The 15,159-nt window shown below is 51.0% G+C and overlaps 2 protein-coding genes across 2 annotated transcripts in view; both read right to left on the bottom strand.

Moving 5' to 3' along the window:
- Nucleotides 1-5,081: 5,081 nt before the first annotated feature.
- TMEM125 (transmembrane protein 125) lies at nt 5,082-8,446 on the bottom strand. Its single transcript, XM_016123765.2, has 3 exons — nt 8,343-8,446; nt 6,905-7,041; nt 5,082-6,677 (listed from the first exon to the last, which is right to left on the bottom strand). Exon 3 carries the CDS (start codon nt 6,546-6,548, stop codon nt 5,883-5,885), a length of 666 nt encoding a protein of 221 aa, XP_015979251.1. The 5' UTR covers nt 6,549-6,677; nt 6,905-7,041; nt 8,343-8,446; the 3' UTR covers nt 5,082-5,882.
- A 4,241-nt stretch (nt 8,447-12,687) lies between these two features.
- The window catches only part of CFAP57 (cilia and flagella associated protein 57), a 52,328-nt gene continuing 49,856 nt past the window's right edge, over nt 12,688-15,159 (bottom strand). The window contains exon 23 of the mRNA XM_016123759.2: nt 12,688-13,063. Coding sequence (XP_015979245.1) covers nt 12,852-13,063 — 212 coding nt within the window. The 3' untranslated portion in view covers nt 12,688-12,851. The remainder of the gene's footprint in view (nt 13,064-15,159) is intronic.

Raw genomic sequence — 15,159 nt, 5'->3', positions numbered from 1 at the left:
CTGATATCCTAGTACTTCTTACAATAGCTCTCCTGGGCAGTTATCCCTGTTTCATAGACCGAGAAGTTGAGGTTCAAACACAAGTTAACTGTAACTTGCTTCTTCACTCAGTGATAATGTCATTATCTTACCCCGAAGTAACAATTAAACAGATCCAGAGAAGGAACCTCCTGGTTGTTATAACTGCATCCACCCTGCCTGGGTGGGCATCCCCTGCCCTGAGTGGATGGGGGCTGAGAAGTCTCCAGATGCAAGCTCCAGATTTGGGAGAGCAGGCCGTGAGGGTAGAAGTGGTATGTCCCATCCCTGGGGTGGGGTGGGGTGGGGGTTGGGGGGCTCTCTGGTCCCTGGGGCTGACTTCCATGGTCATGCTCAGGGGAGTCTCACAGGTCCTGAGGAATAGTCAGGAAGGGAGCCCCTGTCCTGTGCAGAGAGCTGAGCACGAGGGGGCATGTGTCTGTCCCTTGCAGCCCAGAGGAAGTTCCTCTAGGGAGACCTGAGTGTCCCCAGAAGGCTTAAGGTCTCATGTGGAATGTGCCTGATATGACGTAAGCTCTACCTGGATTGGAACGGATTTGGAAGTTTCTGGGATACACTCTTCCAGTATATCTAGGCATCAAGGTGACAAGGCTGAGAACCTAGAGTTTGACCGTTGAGCCCAGGAGGAACATGCGTCAGGTCTCGCTCTCCTCTCTACGTCGCCTGCCACCCAATAAGACCCTTTAACCCCACATCACCCCACTCTGTCTCCATCAGCCCCTTCTTGTCTTTCCTCTTCATGAAATGGGAGTTTAAACTTCAGAGTCTCTTACGGGAACCTCTCTGTTGCCAGTATCCTCAACTTCCCTGCCCCATTTTCTCTCCTTGGCACACTCCAGGTGAATTCCAACCTAGGACCTGGTGGCCGGCTGCTGTGTGCTGTTGAGAAAACCCCACCATCACCCAGGCTGGTGCCTCTATTCATGCCCGGCCTCCGGCCTTCTGTGGGCTCTCAAAGCTTCTGGAAACCTTGCCGTTTCCTTGGTCACATCCCTCTCCTATTCTCCACAGCAGCTCTTTCAGACCAACTCTGCCTCACAGAGAGAATAGGTCTTGGTCAGGGTCTCCCTTAATTTCCTGCTACAAAACTTATAAACTTAACCTGTGTCCAATCTTCCGGCTCTCCCAACAAAACAGTGTTATAAGCCCACTCCCCGCCACCTTGTGCCCTGGACCTGCCTTCCTTGTCTCCCGCTCAGGGACTTTAAGACCAGCCTCTTATCTTCCTTGTATCTTAAACCTCTTTCTATCCACATTGACCCATCCCATCTCTCACATCTTGACAAGCTCCTCCAGTCAGTCACAAAGACCTCTCGGTCCCAGCTTCTGAACATCCATCGCATCTGTTCTGTTTCATTCTGTTTCAACAGCCATCCCGTTGTCTAAGCCTCATCATCTTGCATCTGGACTATGGCATTAATCAATGAACTGATTTCCCTACCTCCATTTTGGCCCCTTTCAATTAGTTCTCTGTGCTGCAGGCAGAATAATTATCCTAAACCGCAATTCTGATCACGCCATTTCTTCGCTAACAACCCTTTACTGGCTTCCTTTTGGCCTTGAGAAACTCTGCCACCTGCTAAGGAGCTGCTGAAGCCTGGGACTGATCGAGGGCCCCTCTCTATCTGCATCCCCTTGCCTCTTCCCAGAGAATGCTCTGGTAACAGCCAAGCAAGCCCTTCATGGTTCCTCGAAGGAGCCAAGTTCTTTTGTCTCTGAATCCTTCTTCTATTCCTTCTTTCTGAGACACTTCCCACCCTCTCTAGCTTGGCCAGCTGCTTCTTATCCCTCAGCTTCAGCTGAGAAATCACTTCTTCAGGAGTTGTTTGGCCATTGCTTCTTACTCTTTTTTTCTTGGAAGGCTAATCCCGTCTCCTTACTGCAGCCAGCAGTGAGCCCCAAATCCTATTCGTGTCAGAGTACTTCTCTGATTAAACCCTTCCATGTTTCTCAGTGTCCCAAGAACAAAGTCCAAATTCCTTGGTTGGGCTGCCAAGGCCATGGCGCAGACAGGAATAAGGAGGAGGAATTTTGTGGGAGAAAAGTGAAAGCTCCCTTTCACGTGACTCTCATTTTTTCATGACGTGGGGGGGCCATGCTGCCTACAGAGAGCAGTGTTGGGGGTGATGCTGGGTGTGAAGGGAGTGGAGGGTAGTTGAGGGTCACCGAGGGAGCAGAAGCTGACCAGGGGAACAGCGTAACTGATGAGCTGTGTTGTGGACACACTTGAGACTGATGAGGAATTCACGGTGATGCCTGGCTGCCTGGCTCTGCAGATTTCCCTAAAGATGGCTCACTGTGACATGGCAGGTGCAGTGAAGGCAGATGGGTGGATTTGTCTGCGGACCGAGGTTTGCTGGGAGAGTGGGACCAAAGGGACAGGAGCTAAGGAGTTGAGGACTCTTTCGGGAGTGGGTGAAATGATGCGTCACAGAATCTTAACCAGCAGTGAGATGAAGACAGGAAGGGGAAATAAGAGAGGAAGGGGTAGATTTTTAGAGAGAATGGAGAGGCTGGTGGACAGCTGGTTGCAATGTGGACCAAGACGGCATTTAGTGAGATGCTTTAAGCAAATAAGCTGGAGGTGGGAGATTGTAGGGGTGGGCTTTAGTGATTGAAGCAGTAGAATTTTGGCCCTGTCTGTGCCTTGGCTAGCTCTTACTGTTCCGGTACATGTTCAACTCGGTAGATGCCAACTCTCCACTGCTCTTTGAAATCGGCCCTTTAAGGGCATGAACCATATTCTTCAACTGGCGACCTTCCCAGGAGAGCCTGACACAGGCCTTGCAAACAGTAGCTGTTCATCTGGCCATTTGTGCCATCTAACTCTTCCCCTTCTGTCGGGAGCCATTCTGAGAAGCCATTATGAGGCACTGAAGAAGTCACGTAGCTAAAAGCCATGCTATGGCTGATGAGTTTAAAACAATGGTCACCTTGGTAAGCCTCATAAAGTCACCTTTTAAGGTTATGGAATGTTATACTACCATGGAAACAAGAACATGTAGGATCTTAGGTAATTGACAAGCATTGTTTTAGATATGTATGGTGTGCTTTGCTATGGTAATGTGGTGATTGATTATGGTATTCAAAAATCACATAAAAAGGCTATGCTAAATAAACTCGGGGCTGCAGCTCTGACTGTATGCCCTCCCGGAAAGGTCTTTCCTGTCTTCTCTTTTTTCCCTTAGGCTTCACCCCCCTCTTTCAGGTACTGATTGACTTTGCTAGGCCTCTTTGTTTCTGTTTTCCTTTAGTTTCTTAAAAGAAATATTGTAGAAGAGTGTAATCTTAGCTGAAAAGAAACAGGATTTCTTCCCATATTACAGGATGGAGAGGTGTCCTGTGGTCCTCCAATGGCCCAGGAGTTGGTGATAATGATAGTTGGTGATAATGATAGTTCCCTCTTAGGAACCCAGGCAGCAGCCAGGGTGTGGGGACTCAGGAGATTCAGCGTAATCAGTGGACAGTAACCTAACTTCCCTACCTTTCCCAATTATAGGTGGCTCTCTCCTTGTTCCTTGGATACATATTGCCATCTAACCAAATTTGAGTCCTTCATCCAACAAAGCATCTACTATATATCAGACCTATGTTAGGAACTAGGGGCACACAGGTGAGAAGACCCAAACCTTGCCAGGAAGAGCTCACCACCTGACTAAGGAGATAGGCGCACAGAGAAAGAATTTCAGATTGGTGTGTACAATTGAGGCTTTGGGGCTAGAAAAGGGGTAACTCGCTGGTTTCGGGGGAAAGGGTCAGGGAAGACTCCCAGAGGATGTGGCTCCCTACAGAACTGAGTCTTGAAGGATAGGGAGGCAAGAAGGAGAGAACATACGGAGGCTGGGAGAAGTGAGAACAATGTGAGGTCATGACAGTAGTTCAGTACGTCTGGCTCACAGGGTGCTTTGAGGGGAGAAGGAGGCCAAATCATGTTAGAAAGTCTGCAGGTTATCCTGAAAGAGGATCTTGGGTAAATCTGCATTTTCATTTTAGGACTGTCACTGGAGCCCAAGTGTACATGTTGGGGTTGGGGGGAGGTGGATTTAAGAGGAGAAAAGAGCAAAAGTAGGGAGAACAGTAATTTATGCTGCTGCACAAACGGGCAAAGATGAAGAGGACTCTGTCTGGATAGTGAGTGTGGAAGAATGATTGCCACACGAATATCTACGAAGGAAGTCTGCAGGAGTTGATATGTGTGTTGGACGCAGGGTGAGGAGAGAACGAGGGTGCCCTCTGGGACCACGCTGAGGGTTCTAACCTGCACGCTGAGTGAATGGTGAGGGATGGAGGAGCCAGCTCAAGATAGAGAGGAAAGGCATTCAGCTGTGAAGACGCAGAGTCTGAGGTGCCTTGGAATACGAGGTGCTGCTGGACATGTCCTATCCTTTCTGCTCCTATGGTTCCCTCCCCCCCATCCATCAGCTCAGAGTTTTCTCCAGGGGATTGCCTTGATCTTGGCAACTGAAAGCAATGTCCTCTGTCTCTGTTGGGGCCTCTGTAACTCTACTTTCAACACCTCTTAGGAGACACATCTGGCTTCTCTGCCTCTGTGTCCTCAGGGGCTTCGTGTAATCTGTACCTTGTGAGGCAGGAAGTGATGAACCGATGATAACTGACACTCCCGAGTGCTCTTCCAGTGGAACTTTGTCCTTGCTACCCAGGGAGTGTTCCTGCACCATAGAAGGAGAGATCCCTTCTAGGGTGAACCCCAAGCAGGAAGTGACTCTTACTGCCCAAGGGGGTTTCAAATACCCCTCCCATGCCTAGGAACCCAGAGGCAGTCTAGCCAGTGCAGAGATTACACAGACCAGGATATTCTAGTTTCAGAGGTGGGGTAGGGTGCTGCAGCCTCCGAGGAAACCAGCTGATAAAACCCCAGTACTTATGCTTTCATCTTGAACTGGCACATGAGCAAATGCCAAGGACTCAGTCCCCACTTCTCTCCCTGGGAACAGAAACCCACTACCTTCCGGAAGCTGAGCACTCCTTCCCAAGTCCCTTCCAGCTTCATAGCACCCAAGAGGACAAACCACAGGCCTGAGGACACCTTTAAAGCAACTTTTGTCATCCCGAGATAGGTACAAAGTATTCACTCTGGAAGGGGTGGATGTGAGGAAGGGGAAGGACATCTAGGTGAGATGGGAATGTAGAGACAACAACGAGAATAACGGCCACCACTTTTATCGCACATCTCTCCTGTGCCCAGTCCTTCCATACATGACGTCGTTTGATCCTCACAATTGATTATCATGCCCATGAGCATGACTCTCCAGAAACTGAGGCTCAGAGAGGTTAAGTCACTTGCCAAAGTTCCCCAGCTGGTAAGCGGTAGAGGCGGGATTCCAGTCCAGGCCCGTCACACTCCGGAGCCCGTGTTCTCTCCATTTTGCCACTAGTTACTCTCTTCAATGAAGACTTGCTGGTGCAGTCTCTGGGGTGGGCAATAGTCACTTCTGGGGAAATCTCTGACGGGTGGTAGAGGGCAGGATTGGCTTTGAAGGGCAGTGAGAATAGGGGACAAGAATCTCCGGAGATCTCAGACGCGTCTCTGCACAGACCCTAGATACAGATAGGCAGACTCTGACGGTTCCATGGACCTAACACCCAGTTCCAAGAACATGCACACACCCCTCCCCACGGTGTGGATGTGTGGGTACACTTAGGCTCCCATCACACATCACACAACCCCACAGAAAGACTGGATAGTCCTGGGAACATACACATATTGTATACACTCACTATCCCCTTTGCATGTGCACACGCACACTCGTTTACACACTCGCTCACGCCCTGGCAGAGTTCTGTGGAGGATGAGGCAGGCCGTGGGAAGGGGTCCAGCTTGATCAGATGAGGCTGGCGATGCTGGATGTGGTCTCATGACGCTGTCCAGCAGACAACCGTTCTGAAATGCTGAAGATGCTGACGTTGTCTCTGTGGGTGGCAGGGGCGGCTGTGCGGATGGTGGGGCAGTGCCCGCTCACGCCCACTTGATACAGCAGCAAGCCCAGCAGCAGGAGTGAGCCGGAGGCAGCCAGGGCGATGCCTACAGACAGCATGACGGCCAGTGGCCGGGCAGGGGCAGGCGCAGCGGCCAGCCCAGCCAGCGTCAGGCCGGTGACCAGCAGCACCAGGCCACTGAGCAGTACCACGAGGGCGTCGGCACCGCCACCACTGCGCAGCAGGGCCACGTGGTGAGGCTGGCGTATGCAGTTCATGTCCTGCATGGCCGAGCTCATTAGCTGCTTAACCAGAACCAGGAGGGCCAGCAGGCAGAGCACGGTGCCCACTGCCAGCCGCCACTCTCCCGAGCGGCTGCTGGTGGAGGCGAGCAGTACCACACCACCTGCCCCACAGCCTGCCACAAGGCCCACAGCCACGGCGAAGCAGAGTGCTGAGCGCCGAGGCTGCTGGGACCACCACAACTCCACCTGTTCCACCAGCATATCTGGGGGCGGCCCCCAGCCAGGTGGGATTCGAGCCTCTCTTGCAGACATGGCTGGGTCTGGCATGCGTCGGGTCAACAGGTAGTACCTGGGGTTAGAGGGTGTGAGTCATGGCCTGGAGCCCCCACCGCCTGCTTGGCAGCTGGAGGTCCAGAGTCCTATTCTTCTCACAGTCCAGGATAAGGTCACCATCATCTGTGGGGGAGAATCACAGTTGTTACCTCCCCAGCCCACCTGACCCCCACGGTCTGTCCTGAGGGCTTTGGGATGACCCCTGGAACCCCTCCCCCCACCCCCTTCCCCCAGGAAAGCCCCTTCCCCAGCACTGCCCCTTGGGAATGCCTCTCCAAAGACCCTAGGAGAGCTCCCTCACATAAAGCACCCCCATCGCTCCAGGGAAGCCCGCTTGCCCAGCCCCTGACCTCGCTGGCTCTCTCAGTTGCTTGTCTCATCCTGGCTGGCCGAGGGAGCTGGTGCCACGGTGGACGATGACGAAGAGCCAGAGATAAAGCCTCATTCAGGATCCAACTCACATGGCCTCAGCTGTCACTGCTGACTCCTAAGAGGGAGGGTTGTGGGGTGGGAGGGGGCTACAGCTTAACCCTTCTGGAACCAACAGCCTGACACCAGTTCTTCTCTCTTATGGCTGTGGCTTCTTCTCTGTGGGTTAGGGTCTGACCCCTAACACCCTCCTTCCTCTAACATCCCACCAAATCTCACAGCCATGGCTGCTGGTTCCCAAGTCCCTCTCTCTCTCAACCAGGATCTTCCTCCTGAGCTCTAGATTCATAAGCCAATAGTCACCTTGATGTCCCATAGTCACTGCTGATGCAACAGGTCCAACCCAAGTTCGTCATCTTATCCCAAACCTGCTCCTCCTCTTGTGCTCCTCACCTATGCACATTCTGGGGAGGCCACCTCCAAACATTTATCCATCCTGTTCCCTGCCCTCATCTCCACTGCTTCCAGCTCTACTTCCCTCCCTGACCTCCTCACAGGTCTTCCTGTCCCCCAACTCTTCTCCCTCTCACCACCTCCCAACGCAATTCTCCTGCAAGATTTTCCTAAAGTGGTGCAAAGGGAAAGGGGAGCTCTGGATCTGAGCCCCAGCTGCAGTCTTTGCCACCTGTGGGGACTTGGGTGAGGAACCTCACAGTGGTTATCCATTTAACATGTCTGGGAGGCCAGTCAGCAGCTGGAGTTCCTGTCCCCAAGGAGCCCCAGTTATAGCAGGTGTGTTGGTGTGATAAAATGCTAGGTGTGGGTTAGTCAGAAGGGGGGCCTGCAAGGAGGGTGAGGGGAGCCCCTATAAGTTCATCTCTTAGAGCCTCGGGCTCCTTATTTGAAAACTGAAGACAGTAATGTTTATCTTGAGGAGTGGAGATGAGTCATTTGATATCTCCATTTCAGAATTCCAGCGGGAATTCTGGGGCCTGCATAGATGCCTAAGCATGCTTTTTGAATAAAAGAACACAACATTCTCCCCTCCAGTTTGGGATAGGATTCCTGCTTTATACACGGGACACAAGTCCTGGATCAGTCCAGGAATGTGAATAAATGGCTATACATGGGTTACATCCTTGAAGAGGTGTCTGTCCTCCACAATCCCTCAGCAGGGGCTGCCAGGCAACCTGGTGGGACAGGCGGGTGCAGATGCCCCCAAGGGAAGTAGTTGGGGCGGGGCGCGGGAGGACATGGGAGGGGCCCTGGAGTCAGTCCCATATTCCCTAGACCGATGACTTCACTGGGCTGAAAATGCTTGCACAGGTGTGCTGGGACAGTTGGGGTGGAGGTTCTCAGGGAACGGGACAGTGAGAGAAGCTGGGGACGGTGGACGTAGGGGGGCTACGGGGCACTCACAAGCAGCCTGGAAGTGCTGGATCCGATCCTAGCCGGGCAGGTGGGTGCTCCAGCTCCGTTTCCGGGGAGGTGCTTCACCTGAGTAATCTGCAAACAGGTAAGCCCTGGGGTGTGTATGTGTGGGGGGAGGGGAATAAACAGGTGTTTCCTAGGTAGGGCGTGAGCTGATTGGCTGACGTGGCACTGCTCCTTTGCCAGCGAAGGCATTCCAGGGAAGGGAGGGGCTTCTGTCAGCTGCCGTAAGGGCTCGAACGCAATTCCCAGACCTGGGCAGCAGGAGGAATGTCTATCTGCCCCAGAGTCTGGACCCCGGGGCTCCGATCCCATTTTAGCTTTAGCCCCAGCCTCAAACCTAACCCCCACCTCAGCTGCAGCTTCAAATGCAAACTGGAACTCCTAGCTCCAAACTTAGCTCCTTCCCCACATCTCAGCCCCAACCCGAAATCTTGAATTCCAATCTCAACCTCCAGCCTTATTTCCAAATCCAATTCCAGTCATATTTCCAAGTCCTAACCCCAAATCTGGCTTGAGACCTCAGCTCAAGTTCTTCACCCTAACCCCAGCTCCAGATTCTGGTATTAGGTCTTAGACCTCACCTTCACCCTCAGTGCCTACCTTGCCTCTCCCGTTCCTGGATCCAGCTCCCAAATCCTATATCTAAGCTCAAACCCTGCCTCAGCTCTAATTCCAGCACCAGCTGACCTGCACACCCAGCCACAGTTCTCATCCCTTCCTTGGCAGTCTGGAGAATAACAAGCAGAAAGCACGGGGGAGCAGCAGGCACTGTGGCTCCAGGCACTCTTCCTCCATGCCCACGCTCCGTGAGTGACAGTCCTCCAGACATCTTTTGGGGTATCTGTTCACAAAGACCATCTTCACTGCAGAGCCGAACCCCAGCAACCAGGAGTCTATTTTGAGATCCACCCCTTTGGGTACTGGTAGCCAATGGTGGGCACTCATAGGTCCACTGTTCAGAACTAGAACCTTGTTCCAATTTAATACATTTACCACATCAGTTCACACAGTAGGTGCTTTGTATGTACTAGTCTACACTTGCTGCCCCTGCCAAATTTCATGAAGTGACACATACTAGATGAGCAATAAATTTGTATTAAATTCTTAGACATGACCGGTCATCAGGTGATCAGGACGCTCGCCCTTCCTGCTGCCTGGTACAGAACAGGGTTGTTTCCTTGTAAATCTTCTCCCAGCTCAGCTCAGCTCAGGTGACGCTGACAGCCTCTCAGACACACTCGAAGCATGAGCAGGCCTCCGAACATCTAATGGTCTAGGGGAGCTCACCCCAACAGAGCTCAGGGAGAATGAACCCCACTCTTGGTCCTGACATGCCTTCTCTCTCACCTCCCACTCCAAATCCAGATCAATGAATGCAAGGGGGTCCTATGTGAATACGCAGATGTTCCCAGGCCCACCTGGGCCCCTCAGTCCCTCTTGACAGCAGCTGGTGGTAATGGCTGGTTCTGCTTTGTGTGGGGAAAGGTAGACACTAATGCCAGAACCTTCAAGGGGAAAGGTCTTCAGTGCTGGAGAACATGATGGCAGATGAGGTCCAGCTGGGAGCTCACACCATCTGGCCACAGCTGATGTTGATTCTAGAAGATGGGCAGGGGAGCCAGTGGATGTCTGGGGCCCAGAGAGAGGGCAGCCTCCCAAGGCACCGACTGTCATAACAGAATTGAATGAGTCCCCAGAGCTCAACGATGGACTGTAACCAGGACAAGAGTGGAGATCATATGCCAATGCCCAGCCACTTGAGTGACCTAAGGCTGCTGCAGGAGAAGGTGACTGCCATCAGTGAGGGGTCAACTGGCCGAAGGGACCCTGTGAAGGAGGAGGTGGCACCAGTGAGGCGAGAACCTCCCTGTGGGATCGGGATAGGGAAAGTGGAGAGGGAGGTCTCAGAGGCAGCAGCCACCCAAGCAATGCCACCAGAAGGCTGGCGTAGGAACACGGGGGACAGAACATGGAGAGGTAGACAAGATTGTACCTCTGGCCCGAGATTTGCGAGCATGAGGCTGTGAACATCCTTGTGCTGCCAAGAAAACATATTGCTGACCTGCTGGCCAAGGCACCAGGCCCTACTAGGGTGGGCCTCTCCTTGGCCTGGGCTTTCTCCTCCTCTTTGCCGGCTGGACCTCAGCCAACCACTGAGCTTAGCTGGGAGGTGTCCACTCCTTTTACTTCTAGTTTAGACTCTCCAGGTGTCACAATCCTAAAATTGCCACCACTTGGCCCGGTGTTCTGTTTGGGTGCCTCTGGTGCAGTCTTTAGAGCATGGGATGCGGAGGCCATTGGGCAGGTGGTCTGTAACCCTGGCCCTGCCAGTGCGAGCCTGTGTCAGTGACTTTACTCCTCCTTGGTTCTGGTTTCCTCATCTGTAACCTAAGGCCCATCTTGTAGGTGAAATGGGATGTCTTGATTCTAGGGGTTTTCTGAAGTTGAAAAATCTGTCATTTGAGTGTTGCTACGTCCTACTCACAGTGAATTAATTTCCCGTGGCCACTGAGAAGAGCCTCCATTTCTTTTGGCATGTTCCTTCTTTCCCGGTTCTTTCCCCCGCCCCCACCTTTGCGTGGCTCTCTCCAGTCCTAAAGTCAGGAGAAGTCACCTCTCTGCATCTCCATTGCCACCACGTTGGTTCTCACATGTGGCCAGCCACAGTATCCTCCTAACTGGCCTCCCTGCCTCCACTATCGAGTCCTTCAATCAATGCTCCTCTCAGATACCTGAGGGAACTTGAAAAACAGAAGCAGCCCTTGTCTCCACGGAACTGAGAGCCAAGTAGGAGAGGCAGCATCAGACAACCTAGTGGCTATGTCATGGCGAGGGTTATGAAGAAAACGATATGGTCTCTGTAATTTCGAAGCAGGGGAGGGATCAGGGACTGTCATTCTGAGGAAGTGACTCTTCAGCTACTATCCGAAGGAGGAGTAGAAGTTCACTGAGTGAGGTGTGGAGGCAAGAGCATTTCAGGCATACAAAACAGTATGCGGAAAGACCAGGAAGCAGGGGAGAACTTGGCCTTTTATAGAGATTGCAAGGAGGCCAGTGTGTCAAGAGCCTGGGAAGTGGTGGGGAGTGACTCTCAGTGGCTCAGCATGGGCCTCTGTAATGAGTCTTCAAGACTCTGCATCATCTGGCCCTGCTGGCCTCCTTAACTTCGTTTTGAGTCAGTTTCTTCTGCAAAGGTAAAGCCAAGGTGCTAGTTCAGAATGGAGGAGTCTGAGTCCCAGAAATGCTCATCTACCCAGCGTGATAACCTAGTGGGCTGTTGTCTTAGTGGATGAATGTCTCAGGAGGTACCTGAACGTTTTCCTGCTCCCTGGGCCTGGTCTCCCAGTGTGCAGAGGTCGTGCTGGGATACATGTTGGTCTGGAGGGGAAAGGCTGGCTGATGTGACAGGCTGTGGGCTGGGGGTGGGGGTGGGGGAATTAAAAAGGAGAGAGTCCCATGTGTAATTTGCTTTGTGGCTTCTGCTGTGCACCTTCCTTCTGCTCTCCCTAGCCCCCAGGAGAGCCTTGCCAAGTGTGACAGCTATGTCTCAGCTCTCATTGGGGCAACTAACCCAAGAGCAGTACCCACAGTTGGGGTATGGCAGATTGGGGAAGTTGGGGAGATGCCTTGGAGATTCCAGGTTTAAGACAGCCATCAGGGATGAGCAGGGACTAGGGGCTTAAATATCTGTTATTTGGGTATTAGAAGGGTGCCTGGCCTCTGCAGGCGGGGGAATACAGGGACATCTGGGTGTACACCTTTGCTCTTTAGTGCATAAAAATTACTTTTTCTGGCATGTGTCTGGGTCACCCAGTATGGTGCCCAGAGGAAGAGGTGTCCCCTAGAAATGGAAGAGTGGGGCAGGGCCCTGCAGAACAAGGGTGACCAGGCTAGACTGGCATGGAAGTAAGAGGAATCATTCTAACAACAGGATCAACAGATGAGGGAGACTTGGAGGAACTCTAGTAACTTTGCCATGTTCATTATTTTACTCTCATCTTCACACAGACATAAAAGTCCTCAGAAAACCGTATCGAGTTTCACAAAGGAGACAAAAATATAGGTGGCTCTGTCTGGCCCTGACTTGAATGGCAGAGGAGAAAGCCAGGTCAGCAGCACAGGGAGTGATACGTAAAGTGAGAGCAGGCAGCTCATTCTTGAAGCCCAGAGAGGACAGGGGGCAGCAGGGAAGCCAACTCCAAGTTCGGTGTGATTTCCACAGGGACAGGCAGTGGTTGCTCTGGATGAGCTGGAGCCCCCAGTCTTCAGGGTCCCCCACTTTTTCTTCCCCCTTCCTCAGGTCCCTCTCTAAGCAGAGAGTTGGACACAGTTGTGGGAAAACCCCTTTATTCTGAATGCATCCCAAATTCCTGAAGGCAGGAGAAAGAGGCTGGTGAAGTCACTGCCGTGGGGACAGCAGCCCACGGTTGGCCTGGGGACAGATGCACAGTGCTTCTTCTAGTGTGGCCGGAGATGGCTCATCAGGGGGAGTCACTAGGTCTGCATCTCAAAGTCTGTTTCTGACCTGGTGAGGGACGGAAGTCGAATTACGGCGACAGGGTGGAACCCTGGCACCTGCTCTTGTTCTTGGATCTGGTCTCTGAGGCGCTGGATTTCTAGGCGTTGCATTTCAATGATTCTCCCAGTTTCTTCTTGTTCATTTAGTCTCATGGTGGGAGCGACGCTGGGCGTGTCCTTGCTGGGCACTGTAAGGGACAGAGCAGGACTAATGTGGGCCTGTCACTGGACTGCAACGAGCTTATTTGAAACCAGCTTATTCCCCCTTTCTCCCTCCTGGTCCCCTCAAACTTTTATTGAGCACCTACTCTGGGGTAGACACTCAATTCCAGATGCTAGGGATATACAGACAAGCTATTTCACTGTCTAGCAGAGTTGGAGAAGTGAAGAGACATACTTCAGAGTGATATGATAAATGCTGTACCCCAGAGTTGAGTCCCATGACCTCAGCCAGGCCCCTCTCCTGAGCCCCCCAATTTGTCTGCCTTGAGGCCCCCACCAGTGCAGGCTTCTCTTTCTCCCATTCCCCACACCCCAAGCAGGTGGCACTCTCCTGCTGACCAAGATTGGCTTCCACGCTGCCTGATTCTAACTCAGGTCAAAGCCCTGCTCCAGGAGGCAGACCCCTCTCTACTCTTCTTGATGCGGCCACTCCTACTTACATGCCTTGAGGACCCTCCCAGCGATTCTCAGTCATCCTCATGTGCAATGCTGGTGTCCTAGAGGGTTCAGGGCTCATCCCATTACCTCGCCTCACAAGGCTGGACTCTCAGCATCAATGTCCTTGACCTCCACACCAGGCCACCACCCATTCCTGTGGCTTCCCCTCCCTCATCACACTCAGGACCCTGCATCTTTTAAATCTTTCACTCTGGTACTTCATTTTCCTATCATAACCTCTCTTACTGCCTTATGCTCAAGACATTTGTTCTTTGAATTTAAACCCCTTCTTCCCAGACAACTCCATTTTTCGCCTACCAAATGGGTTCCTTTATCGATCCACTCCCTTTTCTGCCCAGTTAGACCCCATTAGAAACAGTGAGTTTCTTGCACCATTTTCTTGCGCCACCCTTGGCATTCCAGATGCCTTCTCCTTCCGCCCCATGCGCTCTGCACAGCCCAAACCCGAGACGATCCAACCACACAGTGTCTCCATTTTCACATCTGGCCTGGTGTGTCCTACTGAAAAGTAACACATGAGATTCGAATTCTTGTTTTCCAACACCCAGACTTCATGTCCACGGTCAGCAAACCCTCTCATTCTCTACAGCAGCACTTCTAAACTTCATTCTAACTCTTCTCCCCAGCTCTTTAAAAAAAAAATTGTGGTAAAATATGTATAACATAAAAATTACAGTTTAGTATTGTTAAGTATATTCACATTGTTGTACAATTTATCTCTAAAACTCTTATCTTGCAAAACTGAAACTCTGTACTCATATAACTCCGCATTCACTCCCTACCCCAGAGTCTGAAATACCATTCAGCTTTCTGTCTCTATGTATTTGACTGCTTCTCTAGGTACCTCAGATAAGTGGAATCATGTAGTATTCTTCTTTTTGTGACTGGCTTACTTCACTTACCATAATGTTCTAAAAGTTCATTATGTTATATCATATGTCAAAATTTCCTTCTTTTTTTTAAGGCTGAATAATATATTCTATTGTATGTATATACTGCATTTTGTTTATCCATTCATCTACTGATAGACACTTGGGCTGCTTTCACCTTTGGCTGTTGTGAATAGTGCTGTTCTGACCATGCATGTACAAATCTCTCTTTGAGATGCTGTTTTTAATTCTTTTGGGTATATACCCAGAGTGGAATTTCTGGTTCATATTGTAATTCTATTTTTAATTTTTTGAGAAACTGCTGTACAGTTTTCCATAGTGGTTATGCTGTTTTACATTTCCGCCGATATAGTACACTGTTTCCAATCTCTTCAAATCCTTGCCAACACTTGTTATTATTGTTTGTTTTTCTTTTGGTTTATTTTGATAGCAGCTGTCCTAATGGGTGTGAGGTAGTATTTTATTGTGGTTTTGATTTACATTTCACTAATGATTAGTAATGTTGAGCATCTTTTCATGTGCTTGTTGGCCATTTGTATATCTTCTTTGGAGAAATGTCTATTCAAGTCCTTGGCCCATTTTTAAATCTTGTTGTTGTTGTGGAAGTTCTTTATATACTCTAGATATCAGTCCTTTATCAGATATATGGTTTGTAAATATTTTTCTCCTATTTTGTGGGTTGCCTTTTCACTCTTGTTGATAGTGTTCTTTGA

This window comes from Rousettus aegyptiacus, unplaced genomic scaffold (assembly GCF_014176215.1).
Source record: "Rousettus aegyptiacus isolate mRouAeg1 unplaced genomic scaffold, mRouAeg1.p scaffold_m13_p_1, whole genome shotgun sequence".
In the NCBI taxonomy this organism is placed as follows: Eukaryota; Metazoa; Chordata; class Mammalia; order Chiroptera; family Pteropodidae; genus Rousettus; species Rousettus aegyptiacus.
The sequence above is the reverse complement of the archived record's forward strand: the minus strand, read 5'-3'. Positions and strand labels throughout refer to the sequence as shown.

What these genes read in the sequence shown, in the direction of transcription:
- TMEM125 (XM_016123765.2), bottom strand. Translation starts at nt 6,548, where the DNA reads ATGCCAGACCCAGCCATGTCTGCAAGAGAGGCTCGAATCCCACCTGGC.